Source organism: Aspergillus chevalieri, chromosome 3 (assembly GCF_016861735.1).
Source record: "Aspergillus chevalieri M1 DNA, chromosome 3, nearly complete sequence".
NCBI classification, from domain to species: Eukaryota; Fungi; Ascomycota; class Eurotiomycetes; order Eurotiales; family Aspergillaceae; genus Aspergillus; species Aspergillus chevalieri.
The window spans coordinates 375,145-394,103 of record NC_057364.1 but is presented as its reverse complement, the minus strand read 5'-3'; the positions used below and the strand labels follow the sequence as shown (position 1 = coordinate 394,103).

General features: G+C 49.4%; 9 protein-coding genes and 1 non-coding gene across 10 annotated transcripts; 2 read left to right on the top strand and 8 right to left on the bottom strand.

Annotated features, from left to right (window-relative positions):
• Positions 1 to 1,489: 1,489 nt before the first annotated feature.
• Positions 1,490 to 1,666, bottom strand: ACHE_30147S (uncharacterized protein; the record flags this gene model as incomplete). Its single annotated transcript, XM_043276733.1, has 1 exon — positions 1,490 to 1,666. The coding sequence occupies one exon, from the start codon at positions 1,664 to 1,666 to the stop codon at positions 1,490 to 1,492; it is 177 nt and encodes a 58-aa protein (XP_043134682.1).
• Positions 1,667 to 3,764: 2,098 nt separating this feature from the next.
• Positions 3,765 to 4,742, bottom strand: ACHE_30146S (uncharacterized protein; the record flags this gene model as incomplete). The annotated part of the gene is made up of 1 exon (XM_043276732.1): positions 3,765 to 4,742. The coding sequence occupies one exon, from the start codon at positions 4,740 to 4,742 to the stop codon at positions 3,765 to 3,767; it is 978 nt and encodes a 325-aa protein (XP_043134681.1).
• Positions 4,743 to 6,892: 2,150 nt separating this feature from the next.
• Positions 6,893 to 7,768, bottom strand: ACHE_30145S (putative urea hydro-lyase/cyanamide hydratase; the record flags this gene model as incomplete). Its single annotated transcript, XM_043276730.1, has 2 exons — positions 6,893 to 7,101; positions 7,162 to 7,768. 2 exons carry the CDS (start codon positions 7,766 to 7,768, stop codon positions 6,893 to 6,895), a joined length of 816 nt encoding a protein of 271 aa, XP_043134680.1.
• Positions 7,769 to 8,223: 455 nt separating this feature from the next.
• On the bottom strand, positions 8,224 to 11,689 carry NUP84 (nucleoporin Nup84/Nup107 family protein; the record flags this gene model as incomplete). The annotated part of the gene is made up of 5 exons (XM_043276729.1): positions 8,224 to 8,570; positions 8,623 to 9,123; positions 9,175 to 11,226; positions 11,296 to 11,560; positions 11,627 to 11,689. 5 exons carry the CDS (start codon positions 11,687 to 11,689, stop codon positions 8,224 to 8,226), a joined length of 3,228 nt encoding a protein of 1,075 aa, XP_043134679.1.
• A 443-nt stretch (positions 11,690 to 12,132) lies between these two features.
• Positions 12,133 to 12,528, bottom strand: CMC4 (Cx9C motif-containing protein 4, mitochondrial; the record flags this gene model as incomplete). Its single annotated transcript, XM_043276728.1, has 4 exons — positions 12,133 to 12,308; positions 12,362 to 12,374; positions 12,428 to 12,475; positions 12,526 to 12,528. 4 exons carry the CDS (start codon positions 12,526 to 12,528, stop codon positions 12,133 to 12,135), a joined length of 240 nt encoding a protein of 79 aa, XP_043134678.1.
• Positions 12,529 to 13,015: 487 nt separating this feature from the next.
• ACHE_30142A (SUMO family protein SMT3) lies at positions 13,016 to 13,376 on the top strand (the record flags this gene model as incomplete). The annotated part of the gene is made up of 2 exons (XM_043276727.1): positions 13,016 to 13,249; positions 13,320 to 13,376. 2 exons carry the CDS (start codon positions 13,016 to 13,018, stop codon positions 13,374 to 13,376), a joined length of 291 nt encoding a protein of 96 aa, XP_043134677.1.
• A 411-nt stretch (positions 13,377 to 13,787) lies between these two features.
• ACHE_30141S (uncharacterized protein) lies at positions 13,788 to 14,495 on the bottom strand (the record flags this gene model as incomplete). The annotated part of the gene is made up of 2 exons (XM_043276726.1): positions 13,788 to 14,407; positions 14,468 to 14,495. The coding sequence occupies 2 exons, from the start codon at positions 14,493 to 14,495 to the stop codon at positions 13,788 to 13,790; spliced, it is 648 nt and encodes a 215-aa protein (XP_043134676.1).
• Positions 14,496 to 14,963: 468 nt separating this feature from the next.
• ACHE_30140A (putative succinyl-CoA synthetase subunit alpha) lies at positions 14,964 to 17,518 on the top strand (the record flags this gene model as incomplete). Its single annotated transcript, XM_043276725.1, has 10 exons — positions 14,964 to 15,126; positions 15,178 to 15,185; positions 15,240 to 15,353; positions 15,408 to 15,551; positions 15,599 to 15,981; positions 16,033 to 16,228; positions 16,274 to 16,920; positions 16,987 to 17,018; positions 17,075 to 17,367; positions 17,435 to 17,518. The coding sequence occupies 10 exons, from the start codon at positions 14,964 to 14,966 to the stop codon at positions 17,516 to 17,518; spliced, it is 2,064 nt and encodes a 687-aa protein (XP_043134675.1).
• A 104-nt stretch (positions 17,519 to 17,622) lies between these two features.
• ACHE_t30005S lies at positions 17,623 to 17,718 on the bottom strand. The gene has a single exon. It is a non-coding gene; the product is annotated as a tRNA-Arg (tRNA).
• Positions 17,719 to 17,979: 261 nt separating this feature from the next.
• On the bottom strand, positions 17,980 to 18,670 carry MET14 (adenylyl-sulfate kinase; the record flags this gene model as incomplete). The annotated part of the gene is made up of 2 exons (XM_043276724.1): positions 17,980 to 18,610; positions 18,663 to 18,670. 2 exons carry the CDS (start codon positions 18,668 to 18,670, stop codon positions 17,980 to 17,982), a joined length of 639 nt encoding a protein of 212 aa, XP_043134674.1.
• Between the last annotated feature and the right edge of the window lie 289 nt (positions 18,671 to 18,959).

Sequence of the window (18,959 nt, the reverse complement as noted above, 5' to 3'; positions counted from 1 at the left end):
TATAAGTGGCGTTCAAACATGAGATACAAAATAGAGCACAAATTATACGCACATAGCATCCATTCTCACGATACATGTATGAGAATAGCCTTTGAGTTCCGAACGCTCCCCTCCACAATATCCCCAACGGCTCCTCCGTTTTCAAACCCCACCCTCGCCCGAATACTCCTCCCTCGAAAACAACCCAGGTTCCTTTCGGGTAAGCGTGGTGCACGGCCAGGGTTGAATGGGAAGCAGAATATCCATCCATCACTGTGACTGCGATCTATTCTTACTTATCTTTATGCTGGAATGAGTGGATAGGGGTTCGTAGATGTAGTCTGTTAGTTCTATGCGAGGTGAAGTACACTTGCGGGCACGCTTGCGGTACAGCATGAGGGTGGTAGATGCCATGATAATTAATTATCCAGATTGGATGTTAGTATCGATATTTGAGAAATGAAAGTGACATGAGTGCCACATATTCACTTGAAGGAGAGGAAGCTCTGTAAAGCCAGCGCATGGCCGTCATCCAATCCGCGCCTCTACGCCCCCGAGAGACTCAATAGAAACCTCGCAAACAAATCAAGCGGAACACTCTCCTCACGCCCAAAACTATACAACCTCGACTGTCTAATAAGCATAAGTTCCCCATCCATACAAGTATAAAACATCCGCCCATGCTGCGGACCAACGAACGAAAGCAACAGAACCGGAAAATGCATTTCATCCGGGAACCAATGCTCATCATTATAGCGGAGCCGCAGCTTCTTTGGCATGTTAGAGAGCTTTTCTGCCTCTTCTTCATATTTCGCCTTTGGCTGTTTTGCGCGGTTTTGCATGGCGCAGGCTAATAGTACCAGTTCACCGTAGAGAATACGATCCTCTTTGCCGTTGCAGGGCTGAAGCCCTGTCATGACCACGAGAGGATGTGCATCCTGGAAATGGTCCCTTTCTGTTTCAAGAAATAACTCACGCGAGAACCTAAGGTTAGCATCTGGGTAAATAGCCACATAAGGTGTGATAGAGGAGGAAGAGGTGGTTTGTAGAATACATATCGACAGTTGAAAAAGGAATCAGGCAAGAGTGGGAAAAGTGCAATGGGATAGAGATGATAAGGGACGTTGACTTCTCTCCGCATAATGTGATAAAGTGCAAATAAGGACTACGAAAGGTCATCAGTGCTTCGTCATTATTGTATTAGAAGCTTTATTCGAGTTGTACATCGGAACTATGTAGAGAAAGGTCCGATATAATTGCATCATTCCGAAGTAGATACAAATCCCAACATAGCAATAGACATTCACCATCCGACATTTACTTCCACGTTGCCTATGCATCGATTCACCAATCAGGCATCTAGTTGCAGATGCAGTAGCTATAACCAAGTCAGCGACTCCCCATATTCGGAAAGTAGCGGAAGGGGGGAAAGGAAGCATACTCGTTGTCATCGCAGTGACCACCGTGAATGTTACCCTGGTAAATGCACTACTCGATCAGTCAGTATATGTCAATCAACGTGCTCGTTACGGTGAAAACATACGTGGGCAGAGCAGCAGGCAGCGCCACCCTCAATGCCACCAACGCTGCATGCCTGGCAGGTGGTGCGCTTCTGGAGCTCGGGGTTGGCGAGGGCGTGGCCGGCCAGGAGGGCGACGGTGAAAGTGAGGATGCTGGAGAGCTGCATTTTGCTGGTAGGTAGGAAAGAGGCTGAGGATTTGTGGTTTGGAGTTTTAGTGCTGTCTTAAGGATTGGAACTGAGGAGGATGATTGTCGAAGCCCGGGAACGATGGGGGTATTTATATTCGACTCTCGATGCCCTTGCCCTCCCTATCCCGTGAAAAATGTAGGCTACAAAGTCCAGCCGTAGAGTATGGAGGCTCAATCTCAGACTTTGGACAAGATGCTAAAGTTCGTGTTTCGATTTCGATCATCGCCAGATACGAAGATGGTGGAATGTGGAGGAGATCGTCGTATAGATTGGGACCAACAGGCCAACGGGGTTTCGATTTCATGACACTATGAAATAGTGGCTAAGGCTAGAAATGACCCTGTATCTCTTGGCGCTAAGGGACTCTTATTTCGATTGGTGCAGATATGTTGTAGATCCCTCGTATTGACGGCGGAACGATGTCCCAGTCTGCAGTTTCTGACGCGGGATCTCAAAATGACAGCCAATGTAGCGGAGCTGAAGTCTTCAGGCACACCGAGGTAGTATATTCATCCAACGGAATTTAACCAAGATAATGCGGTGTGCTTCTCCTGTATACAGCATCGCCATCACTGTGTGGCAAACACCAGATTAGCAGAAAGTGATAGAAGATAGTCGATCAGCCTCCAATTCTCGGTTCATCCCGTTCACCGTCACCTAAAAGCAAACACGCTGCAAAGTAACATTGAGGCTTTGCCTGAGATCAAGGTTTGTCCAGCCCCGTGACAAAATTAAAAGGAACGACGCCAATTGGTCGCCATGAACCAAATGGTTGGTGCGGGCTATTCTCGCCAAGCCATTCCGCGGGTTCAGCACCCCACCAAGCCCATCTTCAAAGTACGGAGTCTTTTCCCGAATTCGCTTGTGGATTCCTATCGTGTTGGCACCGGAATGCCAAATTTAGTGGTTTCTCTAGTTAGGCAACCCAACAGGAACCTTTTCGAGTATAGTTTCGATGCACTGCAGACGTTAGCGCCAGGGCAGCTCCAATAGTTTCAGTGACTCAGAACAAGGCTAATGGGAATGTGTCGGATATTTTGTGGCTATGGCGCTGAGGTATTTTGGGACCATGCCGCTCCAATGCTTGATTTCCCAATTGCCATAGAGCAAGGAGAAGACAGGTCGTCCATTCAGTATCGGAAGACCAAATTCAGCTTAAGACTCCATGCGTCTATACTGTTCCCTTCACTGTTCGAGTTGTAAGATATTGGGGTAAATCTGACATATCGATTCGTCGTTGATATCGTTGATCTCTTACTGAAAGCCTCAAGTCCGCGGAGAACGTATGGTCTCTCACTCAATGGCGATAGGCAACAGATCTTCCCGAATTAGATTCAAAAGATCGTCAGAAACTCGTATACATTTCTCGGCATGACTGCCGCGGCCGGATCCAGTCCGACAACTGGCAGGGTTGACCTTCTGCGGAGCATAGTAGATGCCCATGGGATGTTCAGAATCGAATGGCTGTACAGAACACTCGTCTCCTTTGGCCCCTGGGTTCAGGTCTGGTGAGAGCCAGCCACCTGTGCGCCGTGCATTCATTGGAGATCGCCAGACAAGGGCACAGATTGGGGAAGACAAACGAGACAGCGCGTTACTTCAGTTCTGAGGGATCCTGTTGCCTTCTGGTGCTCTGCTTGGGTCCGGCTGTCCGAACTGTTAGGGATTTGAATTGGTTCGACATTGGGTAACATTCGGCAAGTTTCGTGTTGCTGGAACTGAGAAAGTCGAAGAATCCAGTCAGATAAAACGGAAGTCTTTGAAGCGAGAAAAGTCATTGACAAAGATGAAGAAGCGTTGTCAAAATAAGCGGGACGTTATGAACATTGACTAGATAGATGACTAAGACAAGCACGTCAATATGCCTCCAATTCACTCAATCTTGCTTCAATCTCTTAATGGACGCTTATCCTTTCTCAGTGAAATTGATTGGATATTTTCATTTATCCAGAAGTCATTAATCTTTCCCTGCGTAAGAGTGAGGCTTCAGTAGGGATCTTTGCAGCGAGCTCCACGATACTCGTTCCGACGTTTATACTCACCTCAGAAACTAACCTCCAACGGTGATGCTAACTCAAGAAAGCACAGCAGTGACGCCTGGTTGAATACCCTCCAAGATCTCGCTCAATTCATTCCAAATCTTCTCCTGTGCCTGTTTGCCCTCCTCACTCTTCACAAAAGGCGACAGCGCCGCATTTCCCTCTCTACCGTTCGTCATATACGCCCCATGTGTCTCCGGACCAGCCGCAGCTGCAGCAACAAGCGTACGACTACCGACCTCTGTGGTTCGCGCGAAAATTTTCATGGCGATGCCTATGGCCACGTTCGCAAACGCATTGGACCTGATCTCCCGTTGGAGCGATGAATGACAGAGGCCTGGGTTGAGCATGTTAAGGATAACGCCGGAGCCCGCAAGTTTTGGCGCGATGTGACGGACAATTAGGACCTCCAGTAACTTGGATGCTGGGTAGCGCTGCGACATGTTGGCGGTTTTCTCATCACTGAGGGTGTCGAACACCCGGTCCGCTTTCCATTCCTTTAAATCATACCATGAGTGTACTTCACTCGACACGATCGAGAGATGAGGTGTAGATGAAGGAATCTTCTTGGCAGTCTCTTGGAGCTTTGGGAGTAACAACAGTGCAAGAAGGAAAGTGCTGATCACGTTGACGGTGATCGTACGCTCATGTCCTTCGGATTTGGTGTATGTGTTCGTCGCAATGCCAGCATTCTCCACGACAACATCCAGACGAGGCAGAGTGCTGGCGCGCGCCGCAAAAGCCTTCACGGACTCGAAAGAAGCAAGGTCTAGTTCCCACACCTCACATACATCGGAGCGACCGGTTGATTTCTCAATGTTCTGCTTCGCCTCTTCGCCAGCGGAGACGTTACGAACCGCGATAATGACTTTGGCTGCATCGAGACGAGCGAAATGCCGCGCTGCTTCCAATCCGAGTCCGACATTGGAGCCGGTGACGATAACGGTCTGACCGGTGAAAGCCGCGACCGGATACGCGGGGGTTTCAAAGAATTGATTATATAGGATGTCCATGGTGTGCAGATTTGTTACTTGCTGGACAGAATGCGCTAAGATGGCACTAAGCGGGCATAGTCACTCTTTATATGAAAGTTACCAACAAATGACCATGGATGCTCGGATTTAACCCAGCCGTCTATTAAGTCCGGTTAAGTCCGACATAATGCCACCATACCGCCTGCTGACATGCGGACCGCTATAACCAGTAGGCGGTCAAATAATCATATTTGCTGAATTTAGGGCAAGAAATCAATGCACTTGGGTTGAGATTGTACTATGTATGTCTGCTAAGTTACAGAATTAGCAACAATGGCCAAAAGTAAAAGGTCGAAATATCCCAGTTCCCGAGTAAATGCCCATGAAGTACAGAGGACGCTTCAAATTGGCCCGAGGTCGAGCCGAAACTCACGCCAAGAGCATTAATCGAAATATGGGCTGTGTATGTCATGGGCGCGAATTTTCGAGCTGCAATCCCAACCACATTATCCCCTTAAAAAGGAATGTTGAGTATGTTGTTCATGCTCATGGCTGAGTGCAGCGATGCAGAATATCTGCACCAGGATCTCCTGGCTCAACCATCACCAGACCACGAGCGTTAGGGGTGTGATCTGGGTCTAATTTATCGGAGTCAGGGTGTCGTCAGGAGGTCTGGTCACGAGATGGGAGCAGGCTCAAGCCCGGTGTCCTTGGCAATGAGACCATGTACTTTGCAACATATAGCCAGGACAGCTTCTGCTTGGGTCATCAATGGACGTATGGCTCGTATTGAATCAAAGTCGTCAACGGTTCGGAGGAAAGGGGGCGATTCTTTCAGGGCAGTAGTTTAAGTATTTTGACTCGCGCCAAGTTGTTCCTTGAGGCAAAGAAGGCAAACAGTCAGAAGGCAATCCACATCTGTTACTTACAGGGTACCAGCTCTATAATGTAAACATCCTGTATGGAGAGCTGGCGATGCTGATTTGCTCTGTATGCATGACAGAGCACAGATTGAGATCTGCCCTACCGTAGACAGCGTTAGCGTGATCGGGACCTAATTTAGCGAGGAATCACTCGCTAAAGCTAGAATGCCCTTTCTCAAGTTGCATTCGCTCTTCTTGTGTCCGGTCTCCTGACAGAAATGGCAACGCTGGAACTGTGAGCCAATGCCCCTGCAGGACCTTCAGGTCGATCCTGTTGATATGAATCACTCGCCATTTACTAAATACGATCCCAATAGCACCGATGGTTTATATGGGATATATACTCTCGCATGAGGGCCACTGGTCGCTATGTGGAGGATTGGGCAACTAATGGCTCTCTAAGGCCTACGCTCCTGGCCAAAGGAGTTGAATTTCTTTTAGAATATGGTCTGTTCTCGATGTCCCCTCTTTCCCTGCACCCTAAACAAAGTCCAGTAGGACTAACGTGATGTTGTTCTAGTCAACCAAATCCCTTTTATCTGCGCGCGGGAACAAATGGGACTTACCTGCACTCAACGCAACAGGAGCCATACCTAAGTTGCTTATTTTTGGATCAAATACCCCAGATTTGTATCCATACATTGCCATAATAAGGTGCCAGTCACTCAATGGCAAGAAAGACCGCATACTATGGGGCGAACTGGCCATTCTGACAACTGCCATGCGGAACCGTGCTTCATCAGCCAGTGGTAAAAGATGACATAGAAGAGGAGTCCTTCTTTGGGATGTCTAATAAACAATTGGCTGACTATGAGCTTCTTTTTCCAAATAAGAAGCATTTTCCAGTCTTGATACTTTCATCTGTTGGTCCACAGCATGGACGATCACTTCATGTCTGTCTGGGTGAAGAAAGGCTTGTTATTAGACAGTCAAAACTTTATAGCTTTGAGTGCCAGGCGACTGCACCGCTCGATCTGTTTGCACGATTCCTTCTGAGTCGGCCGCTAGATGCCGGCCAAACTGAACAGTATGAGAGATATGCGGCGAGCGCGACATGAAAGCAAATATCCATGATTTCGATTAAGTTCTGAGTTTTATGGTTATTTGAAGCTGTTTTTCTTTGTTTTTTCTTTTTCTTTTTTTTAATGCCGCTTTCGGCAGTTAGAAGGCTCTTCATCAGGGTTGCGAAATCACGCGAATATACTTCGTATTATTTGATCAAATTTCTGCATGAAACCTCCAGATACACTATTTTGGCTATATCAACTACTCATATGGCGCCATAAGCGTATTCTCCAATATCTTCTTCGGAAATTCCTCCTCCCCCAGGACCGTACTATGCGCCCAAGGCTTCAGACTGATCTCCCGTTTAATAATACCAACAAAGCACGAACTCCATTTCATCCGCGGGAAGAGCTTCGCGATATCTTCGATAGTAGAGGGGTGGATGAGGGACTCGTGGGCGCCGGTGTTATCTATAGCCCGATTAGCACGGATTTTCTCATGGGTTGTATGGATTAGGGGAATAATGTTACCCAGGACAGTAGCCAACTGGAGCAATTGTCCCAACGCAGTGATTCTTCCTTGTGAGCATAGATCCTGATGTCTCATGATTGCCTCTGCGATGCTCTCTGCTTGATCCTGTGGTGCTATTTCCTGTCCTTTATGCATCCGCTCCTCTGCATCGATATCCCCATCTGCATCTGCACCATCCAAGCCCGTCGTCGAATCCACGTCCACGTCCCCATCAGCATTAACATCCTGCAAAACTCTCAACGCTAGTATTCCCCCCGCAAACTCAAAGCTCAGCCTCGTAGAAGTCAAATTTTTCTCCATAGCCCCGATATCATGCAACATGCACGCGCAGAAATACGTCTCATCTGAGAACTCCCACTCCGGAAACCGGTGGTTCTTTATCGCAAGGCCGTAATGATACACCCGTCTGGAATGATTGTAGGTCTGTGGGGTGAGGTTGGATAAGGCGTAGGCGTTTATGCGGGTTGCTAGTGGGGTTGAGGGGATTGGGAGAGCGGTTATGGGGAGGGCGGTTGGGTGTTGGGGTGGGCCGGGGTAGGAAGTGAGGAGAACTGATGGAGAGGCTGGGACAGAAGTTAAGCCGTAGGTTGTTATTGGGTTGGTCATTTTGTGGTGTAGACGTGGTTGATTGTGTTGTATAGAGTATGTGTGTTCTGCTTTATTAGAGGAACTATGATGAGATGACATCATGGTGATGGATTGTTTTGCGTCCATTGGAATAACTACAAGCGAGTGTACATTTGATGTGCTTCAAATACAGTATTAGTAGAGCTTTTTCCGTGTTGAGCAGTTCGTACGGCACAGCATATTCCATCTTTTTTGAGTGGAACCGAGCCCTAGCTTCGCCGTATTGGTATCGTCCCCGGCTCATGAGAAGAGCCAAATATTCTTTACTGAGTTGACTGCTAGTACAAATACACGAATCCACGGCCATGCATCCATTATCAAACCAATGAGCAACGAATCCTACGAAGATAATAGTACTAATATACATCCGACACCTAGATCAAACCAACCCTAGCTAAATAAACCCTCGCAACCCAACCCAACCGAAACAAATATCATGACCTCGCCATCCGAATCTCATCATCCTCCTCCGAGTCAACCTTTACATTCCAAATGCCCAGCATCTCGCCTCCAAGCAACCTCTTCCCCGGCTCCGAGTGCGTATTCACCATCGCCTTGCTGGAGACGGCCAACGCGTCGACGAGTTCCCGCATGCGCTTGGCGCCGACGAAGCTGCGCGTTAGGTGCTCGTTCTCGGATACTTGCATTCCTAGGTTCATGCATTGGACTAAGATTTCTCCGGTGAGGACGTGCGCGGCGTAGTACAAGGCGTTGTGGTAGTCGAGGAATAGTTCGGGGATGTAGGTTAGGCGGATTTCTTCAAGTTCAGAGACATTTGGTTCTGTGTTTCGTTAGCTCCGTGTTCAATTTGAATGCCAAAGCTTGGTGCATACCGTTATCAGCAGGAATGAGCCACTCGTCGAGAATGGCATCCACATTCAACCCGATTTCGTCCAGCGCTTCCTGCAGTTCCACCCGAAGGTTCTTGGTCGTACCAGTGTCCCGTCGACGACGGTTCCTGATCACGTTAATACACTGTAAACTCTGTAAAGAAAAGAGGAAACCATACTTGTCAAGCTTCTCCCATAACGTGGCAAAGTTTTCCAACGCATCAAAGGCAAGAATCAAAGCCTCCAGATCACGCATCGTCTGCGATTGCTGGTACAGGATGCTCTGCTGGGCACCATTCGTGATGCCATTCGACCGACTCCCCTTATGCGCAGAGCCAGGGAGTCTGATTTTACTCGGACTCATAGGCTCCGGTGTTGACGCGTCTACACCATCCTCCATCTCCATAGGGAACTCAGCGACGTCGAATCCAAACGATTCACGTGAAAGATCTGAGAGGTTCATGCGTCGACTCAACTCTCGAGCGGCGGCAAGTTTACCGGAGACTAACCAACGTTAACAAATGATCCGTTTTCGAGACTGCGAAATAAACTTACTGAAAAACCTCCGGTACAACTGAGCGCCCAGATGGCAAATCTTACCCCACTGACCGTCAATATACCGAAGCCATTCCAAACTGCGAATCATGTAATCATCAAGTTCCGTGATAGATGTTCCAATAAGATCCTTCCGCACAGGGGCCAGGTACGGTGATCCGTCAGACCTCCGTAGGACCTTGGAATACCGTTTGACGGTCGTCGAGTGTTCGACCGCCTCGACGCTACCACTAACCCACGCCCACTGGTCCTCGAAAACAGCTTCGATATCGATCCCATGCTTCTCCATAAGTCGCACTTGCTGCTTTCTCTCCCGTGGATCCACAATTTGAAGCAGAATCTGACCGAGAGCAGAGTGCGCCAAGTGTTGAGGCAGAAGCGATGCATATAGTGGGATGACATCGAACAGGTCCCTTTCTTCCAGGTTCGAAATGTATCCAGTCACGTTCACGGACACGTTTTCGAAGAATTGCGTGTCGGAGCGAACATAGCCAATCGAGTCCACAACAAGGTAAAGGTGTGTGGCGATTCTCAGGGAGTCTTCATCCTGCGCAGCGATAAATAGCGACTCATCAACCGGCACGGACGACAGTTCAGGCACATAGCTGGAGCCGTCAGACTTGCTATTTGCCACGTGCGAAACCGCCGAAGCCAACCGCTGGAAGAAGCTGTCATATCCGCGGCCCAGAATGACTGCTTGAATAGTACGGTAAGGGTTCCGTGCTTCAGCGCCAATGCGTTCATTGCCCTTGGCAGCTTGCAGGAACTTGCTGGTGTCGTTGTAACCAGTAGGCTCAGGCACAAAGGTAGCCGGTTGTGTGGGCGAGAAAGCAAGCTTCCTCTGAAACTGTTTGCAGAATCCTTGGTAACGACCGAGCACGACGCTGTTGAAGTGAACATAGAGGTAGTCGTCATAGTTTTGGCAGACCTTGAAGGCCGCCTCCGTCTCGCCGCAAAGCAACGCGTACACCGCACGCTCGAAATCCTCTGAGGTCGAGTTATGCGCGAGAGCTGAGCAGGCGGATTGCCAGGGTCCGTGAGAGCGGAAGTTCATCATGCGGGTAGTGCCGTCATCCACTGGAGTCTTTCCAACATGCGAAACCTTGTCGACACTAGAACCACACAGACTGACCGCCCGCCAATGCTCCAAGCGCTCTTGTGCCCATTCCCTTATCTTAGTCCAGTTCTCACCCTGCCTAACCATCTTCCAGCAAGTCATCCAGGTAGCTCGTTCGTGAAATTGATCCTGTTTCTGAAGAAGGTGCTTTTGTCGTGTAATCGCATCAGGATCCAACTGTGTGATCAACGCCCCCGACTTGTCCGAACGCAGTAGTGAAATAGTGATACCGGGATCGTTGGGCTCGAGAGGTTGTGGCCAGGCGCGCAGTCGTTTCTGTCCTTTGATAGCCTCCTTGGTGTAAAGCCAGCCATGCGCCCACAGGCCTTGTCCGCGCTCCGCCTGCTTCTCCAAATCGGCAATCAACGAATCGATATCCTCAGACTGAGTCTTGGCAGTATGTTCGAGCCATTTCATGACTATCACACATTCACGGGCGTAGGGATCCGCAGTGAGGAATTGCTCCCAGACTTCGCGATCGGACGAATATCGGTGCAGTTTCTGGAATGCCGTCTCCTGCGCTTCCTTGTCCATTTCATGACCGGCCGGATTGTCAATACTGATGAGGTTAAGAAGGAGCTGCCAGGTATTCGCTTCCAATTGTAGTCGTTGGAGCTCCTCTTCGGTCTTTGGATCCTGCGCTGCGGTCTCGTTTCGACTGGCGGACCATCCCATCTTGGCGCGCTTCAACGTAGACTGCTTCGAAATGTCTTGAATAGCATCTTGCGTAAACGTCTGGTAGCTCTTCACGAGCTGGTAGGCGGCCTGGAAACGTCCAAAGTCATCGGTCCTGTTGCCCTTTTGCTTGAACCGATCCAGCTTCTCGGCGAATGCCTCAATTTGGCGCGTTACACGATCAGCCGTCCGACGAAGGGGATGTAGTGCTTGCTGTGCGCCGGCAGAGGTGAAGAGTTCGGGGGTAGTGGTTTCTCCTGCTACAGTTAAGCCAATGAAATCAGCTTTCGTCTTTTCCCAATTCAATCCATAGATATAACACAACGAACCTCGAGAATCCTCAGCGGCGGCCTTCGCATAGCCATTTACCCTTGCCTTGATCCCATTCACTTGCCCTGCGAAGTGGTCTCCCTCGTCTTCCTCCTCATCTTCTTCCCCCTCGATTTCATCACTGTATGGCACATCCTCGTCCTCGTCCATTTCGTCCTCCTCCGTTACTTCCTCTTCCCCAACTTCATCTTCATTCACTGGTTCTTCTTCGTCATCGTCGTCGTCGATTTCGATAATTTCAGGGTCATTGGGTTCCCGGTTCGCCTAAACGAAGCAAAATGAAACAAAACGTCAGCTACCGCCAGTTGTCACAGCACCAACAAAACTAACATTTATGGGCGCAAAGCCTGCGGATGAACCGCCAGCGCCTCTGGTCGCAGCAAAAGGAGCCATGAGAGCAGCGAACAACTGCCTTGATCTCCGGCCTGGTTGTTGTGACAGAAATCCAAATAATCCTTTCCCGGCGAACGGAGCGCGTCAGGGCGGTCGGTCCGGCGAGACGCTAAGCCCAACAGAGACTAGTGCCAATCGGGGGACATAAAAGTCTTCGCCGCAAATTTTCCCCTTCTTTTTTTCCTTTCTTTTTCCACAAATGTCTTAATCATAGGCAATCAATAGAGTCTCGGGACGAAGGTTTCAATCTTCTTTCAGGTCTATAAGGCCTCTTTGCGTGCTCCGATTGTCTTAGAGCAATCTGGCAGTTCTTACAACTAGCCTAGCCCTTTACTTTCAGCATGGGGGCTTAGACTGCAAGGGAATTGTCACATCCATTCTATACAGAGGGTTGGTTGTAGTATGTACAGTATTGTTACACTATTATCTTTCACATAGAAAGATCAGCCCCGTGCCTCCGCCCGTTGCTTCAGCTTCAATCGCAACAGGTTGGCTTTCGGACAGCTCACGGTCTTGCCCTCGTCGCCTTCCTTCTGGTAGAAAGCGTTACAGCATTCATATAAGGCATCGATTTGCGCTTGGCACTTGTCTTCGCGATACGAATTTTTGGTTAGGCAGGCTGTACGGTCAGCGTCGTTCATCCGGTGGAATGCTGGGTGTATGCCGGTGTACCTTGGATAGCGCACTGGTCGATTGTCAGTATATCGATCACTTATGAGGGACAGGGACATGACATACTGCTCGAGGATGGCATGGAGGATCGTAGTTCAGATCTTCCTTGAGGCCCTGCAGCTTTTAGTATCGTGGCGCTGTGCGTAGCTATATCCAGCCCTTACCATGACGCAATAAGTCAAGGTGAATCGATATATGAAGTTTCCAGATGGGAATGGCAAGGCTGTGTAGAAGTAAATAATACACTTAAATACAGACGCCGAGACAATTCAGCAAGAATAAGGCACAGTACCACAGCGATGTTGTTGAATGAATGCTCAGTCCATCTCACTGTCTCTTCACTATGATATGCGGACCCCCGCAAAAACAATTCTCCGTCGCTCTCTTCATTTGGTGGGGTCCGTTTGCCTTCAACGTCTTTGCTATCTTAAGCGCTTCCTCTTCTCGCTCCTACACACTCCTCACACCTTCTTCCCCTCCGTGTCATCTTAGCCGCTTCTGTCAACACAAACGCGTAAGTACCACTACGCCGTTTCCCTTGCTCCTATCGCCCTCCGCGAAACTATGCGACAAAGCTTGGGCGATCTCAGAGACTAACCCTTCAACGCAAATAGATACCACAAACGCATACCAGTTGTTCACTCGTCCGCAAATATGGCTGCCGAAAACGATTTCAACAACCCCACCCCGGCGAGCGAGCCCCCAGCGGTTGAACATTTAAACATTAAAGTGACCGACAACAACAACGAAGTGTTCTTCAAGATCAAGCGCTCCACACAGTTGAAGAAACTAATGGACGCATTTTGCGAGAGACAAGGAAAGCAGATGTCTACTGTCCGTTTCCTCTTCGATGGCACCCGTGTGCGCCCAGAAGACACGCCGGATACCGTACGTTTTTATAATCCTACCCCCTTGCGTTGAGGCTATGTGATGTTCGATGGCTAACAAGTGGTTACAGCTTGAGATGGCCGACGGCGACACCCTCGAAGTTCACCAGGAACAGATTGGTGGTTAATAGGTCATGGTCTCTTTTGTGTCGTCTTCATCCATTCGCGAACAGGCGTAAGGTGTTCTTCGGTCCAATCAGGCATCGCCGGGGTTGGGTTTCGCTTTCTTCTTGTTCTCTTTTATCTAGCTTCAAAGGCACTGTTTGAAGCGGTTGCTACTCTGCGATATTCTGCAAGAAGATGCTTACGGGTTACGATTGATTCTTTTCTACTCAGGTCAGAGGCCCTGTTTACGTTCATCGATTCTGGTTCTCTATTGCTGGTAGCAGAGTGTAGAGCGATATGTGGTAACAGTAGACACGCTGTAGCTATTATGGATTCAAAGGCTTAGAAGTTTCGAGCATAAGCAAAATACATCGCATAATCATTTACAAAGTGCTCCGTACAGAATCACACTATACAATAAACAAAAAAAAAAATCAGTCATCCCAAACTGCAACCTTCGCCCTCTCCTCCTCCTCCCTCGCCTTAGCAGCCTCCTCCCTCTCGCGATTCCTCCTCCTAATTTCCTGCTCCTTCACAGACCGGTCATACGCCCTCTGCTCCTCCGTCCTCTTTGGCGCCCGAATCCCTAACGCTCCAGCAATCATCCGTCCCGCTACAGCAGTCTGCTTCTCAGGTCGACGCGCTGGACCTGCGGATCGCGGCGATGCGCCAGAGGGGTTTCCATATGCGGGGACGGGAGCACCTGGCGCGGGCCAGGACTGTTGTTGCGGCTGAGATGTCTGCGGGGAGATCGGGGTTGGTGGGGGATCACGGGGTCCTTCTTGGTCGTTCTCATTATCATTATCCAACCCAGTATCTAGCTTCGTCGTCTTCTGGGTGCTTGAGCTTGTAGGAGCTGTAGGGGTGGGTGGTCCAGATTCCGCGTCGGAATCGGCTTCATCTTCCCAGGAGTCTGCGACCTCTTCGACCTTCTTCTTCGTTCTTCTCACATCGGAGGGCTTTGGCTTGGGATCTTGGGCTGGGCGAGAGATATCCTTGATAGAGCCTTCGTCGTTGAGAGAGAGTTGGCGGAGGGAGGATTGGAGCTCCGAGTCTGGTCCGTCAGTTAGACATGACAGTCGAGATGGACGGAGGGAGCGATCCATTGACTTACCCTTAACTGGTGTGGATTTTGTAGCCATTTCAACGATATGTATACTTCTCAGAGTTATTCAGTATCAGTCCTTGTATATAGTTGACAGTAACACAATCGGCTCATATCGTCAGTGGAGAAAAAAACCCCGCCCGCAGTTGGAGTTCTGCCCTCTGTTTTAAATGGCGGTTCATGTTGAGCCGTTCTGGAACGGCCAGAATCATTGATTTTCTGGGTACTGTTTCTATTTTTGAATTCTAGAGATTGGGATATATTCGGTGGCTACTCTTGGCGATCCACGCGATGAGATGAGCAATGTACATAAGCAGTAAGTGACTGACTGTCATAACGCCTATATACATATACCCACCTAATGTTATGCCTCGGAAAAAGAAGTGCGGAGAGGTCATGTCGGATGTTCCGATGCCGGCCTCCGACATCCAGTACTTCTACAACTTAATTTGTAATTTTTGATATGTTTTAAGGGTCTAATTGAACGACTTGTAAGAAGATAGCAATGGCTGGTCTGCATGCATTATCCGCGCGGATGCCCCTGCGGCATACATATCTGAAGCCAAGCCGTCGCTTCTCCACGTCTTCATGGCGGGCCAGGTATGCGGCTACCCTTCCTAATTTAAAGATTGGGGCGCATACGAGGGTTTTGTTTCAGGGGTTTACGGGTATGTTGAGTTCAGCAAAATGCATATGATAGTGCTGACAACAGAGTACAGGTAGACAGGTACATGGCCACTCAATTGAAGACCAATCCATAATATATACTAAACCATAACAGGCCACGGCAAACGTCCAAGAATCCCTAGCCTGGGGAACTAAGATCGTTGGCGGCGTGAAGCCAGGTGTCGAAGGCGAGCATCTGGGACTTCCCGTGTTCCCGTCAGTCCGAGCAGTGCGTCCTCGTCTATCTACTACCTGAGCGATAGTACCATGTTAATGAAAACAGGCCCAGCAAAAAGCCAAACCAGACGCATCAGCTATCTACGTCCCCGGAAACCAAACCGCTCGGGCAATCGAAGAAGCTATCGAAGCGGAGATCCCGCTCGTTGTTGCTGTAGCTGAGCATGTCCCGATTCATGATATCTTGCGGGTAGGCCATCTACTCTACATATCTGCAGTTGGGTATTAATATTATAGATCCACTCCATGCTCCAAACCCAATCCAAAACCAGACTCGTCGGCGCAAATTGCCCCGGCATTATCTCGGCCATTGGCAAATGCCGCATAGGGTTTCAGCCATTGCCCTGCTTTGCGCCTGGTAATGTAGGCATTGTCGCTAAATCGGGGACTCTGAGTTATGAAACGGTGGCATCCACCACGCGTGCTGGACTGGGACAGAGTCTGTGCATTAGTATGGGCGGTGATGTGTTAGCGGGGACGAATTTCGTCGACGCCCTGAATATATTTGAGAAGGACCCTGACACAGAGGGTATCATTCTTGTTGGTGAGATTGGTGGTACTGCGGAGATGGATGCTGCGGAGTGGGTTCGGGATTATCAGCAACGTTGCGCGAATCCTAAGTATGTACCATGCTTGATGACCCTGGTTGAGGACAGTACTAACGTATGCAGACCGATAATGGCTCTCATCGGTGGACTGGAAGCTCCTCCTGGCCGAATCATGGGCCATGCCGGCGCTTGGGTAGCTCCTGGTGAACCTGATGCGAGAGCTAAGTATCAAGCTCTGGAACGTGTTGGCGTGACCATGGTCAATCATCCAGAGAAATTTGGCGAGGGGATGAGGTCTCTTCTGTCTCGCAGGGCGGCTGTATGTATCACTCTCCAAACAACACAAATATACTAACGAAGACAGACCAACCCCAGCTCAGCCATTAACCAAAAACGAGGGATCCATACCATGAGACGAATCTCGCTCACACGCCACACCAGTCCCAATCTATCACATCCCCAGAAAGTCCAAACCCGCTCTCTCTACATAAAACCCCACCAAGCCCTCGATATGCTAAAGCAAAAAGCCCTCACAGTCCGCGAGACACCACCCTCCGAACTAGAATCTAAATCCAGCTTCTCTCTCTCTCTCTCCGTCGACAGGACAGCCCTAACGCCCTGCTTCATCGCCTCTGCAACACCAGACTTCAGCCCAGCGAAATCCCGCAAATTCCCCTTCCCATACACAACCACTGACCTAAAAAGCAAGAAGAATCCACTTGTTAAAGATATTGCTGCGAAGCTGCGCCTTCCTGAAACGGCGCATCCTCGACTAGCCACTCTCGTGCAAGGGTTGTGGAAGATTTTCCGGGAGAAAGAGGCGTTTTCGTTGGAGGTTAAGGTGTATCCTTCTGCGGATGGGAAATTGGAGGTATATGATGCGCGGTTTGGATTCGATGATGCTGCGTATCGGAGTGCTGGACGGCAGGAAGAGGTACATAAATTACGGGATATGAAGGAGGAGGTTCTTGAGGAGGTTGTTGCTGAGAAGGATGGGATTGTTTATGTCAAGTATGTCCTCTCCCATCGTTTCTACGCATGGATATGAGCTATGAACTATGAACTAACCATAGTCAGACTCGATGGCGAAGGTAGCATTGGCACACTAGGTACCTCTCCCTTTTCATCTACCCTCTCATCTATTCATCAAATCTAACAATACCAGTCAATGGCGCCGGCCTCGCCATGAACACCGTCGACGCTCTAACAATCCACGGCGGCCACTGCGCCAACTTCCTCGACACAGGCGGCAAAGCAACCTCCCAAACCGTCAAGTCATCATTCCAAATAATAACTTCAGACTCGCGCGTCAAAGCCATCTTCGTGAATATCTTTGGCGGATTGACGCGGTGCGATATGATTGCTGAGGGGATTATACTTGCGTTTCGGGATTTGGGACTGAAGGTGCCTGTTGTGGTTAGGTTGAGGGGGACGAATGAGGAGGTTGGGCAGAAGATGGTATGTCTTTTCACATCTCCTATACTCAATGGATTAGTTGTGGTGAGTGAGATGCTGACTGGTATAGATTGCCGAGAGTGGCCTTTCTCTCCACGCATTTGATAGTTTCGAGGATGCGGCGAAGAAGGTGATTAGTCTTGCTAGTGCGTAGTTAGGATATATGTATCTAGAAGAAACTCATTTATGAATTCCATTCTGAATTGGGCAAAAAAAACAAAAAATAAAAATGAACATGTCGCAAAAACAAAAAAAGGCCGACCACCACGGGACTCGAACCCGCAACCAATGCTTGGAGCCCATACAATCTGAGGATTATAGGAGAGCAACACTCTACCATTGAGCTAAGCGGCCATTCTGAATTCCTGCAGGTTCTTGTGTAATATCAACAATAATTCAGGCGCATCTCGCTCCGTGTAAAGCACGGAGTACTGCACCTGTAAAGTCAATTGATTGCCTGGTTTAACGGATTATTGTTGGGCATGTATGATTGTAATTGTGTCTAATTGAGCAATGCCATTTTGTATCGTAGTCTACGCAAGTACAAAAATCAAGATACATAATCATGTATGTGATACCATCTGGAGACTACCTTACTATTTGTACAAGGAAAGTTCACTCCTTCTTAGGAGGCAAATACCCCTGCGCATCCAAATAAGCAATAATCTCCCTAACAGCCTCTTGCACAGGCTTCTGGTCATCATTCACAATATGCACCTCCGGCTTCAACGGCGCCTCATACGGCGCACTAATCCCGGTAAACTCCTTAATAACCCCCTCCCTCGCCTTCTTATACAACCCCTTCGGATCCCGCTTCTCCGCAACCTCGACAGGCACATCAACATGCACCTCGACAAATGGCAATCCGCTCTCCTCGCCGGGAGTAGGCACCTCATGCAGCGCGCGCGCAGTGTCCCGGTCCATCCTGTACGGCGAGATGAACGAGGTAATCGCGACAGAGGCGCTGTCGGCGAACAGTTTGGCGACCTCTGCAATGCGGCGGATGTTCTCGTTGCGGTCCTTCTCGGAGAAGCCCAGGTCTTTGTTGAGGCCGAAGCGGATGTTGTCGCCGTCCAGGCGGTAGGCGTGCACGTTGCGGTCACGGAGGAGTTGGTGCTCGAGTTCGACAGCGATGGTAGATTTGCCAGAGGCCGAGAGGCCAGTTAGCCAGATGGTTAGGCCGCGCTGGTTGCGCAGGGTGCTGCGCTCTTGGCGGGTGAGGGCGCTCGCGTGGTAGGTGATGTTGCTAGGGTTGTTAGTTGCATTTTCTTAGTGGTATAGATGGGTATAGGACGTACGTAGACATTTTTGTGGTTGTTGGTTGTTGAGAGAAGAGAGAAGGGGAGAGAAGACAGGAGATAAAATTCTACAGACGGTATGGTACCGTGGCCTCTGACAGCGGGGCGCTGATCGCGGGGTTTGATGCGGTCGGTGTGTTGGACTGAGCAAGTTATCTCTATTCTTTTTTATGTTCTCAGACTGGATTAAGTAGAGCAACACTACAGCAACATTCATATGTACTCAATTCCACTCTATTGTGTCCTGTCCTGGGCGTATTCGTCTCAACTGCGGGATGCTTGCGCGGCGGGGTTGTA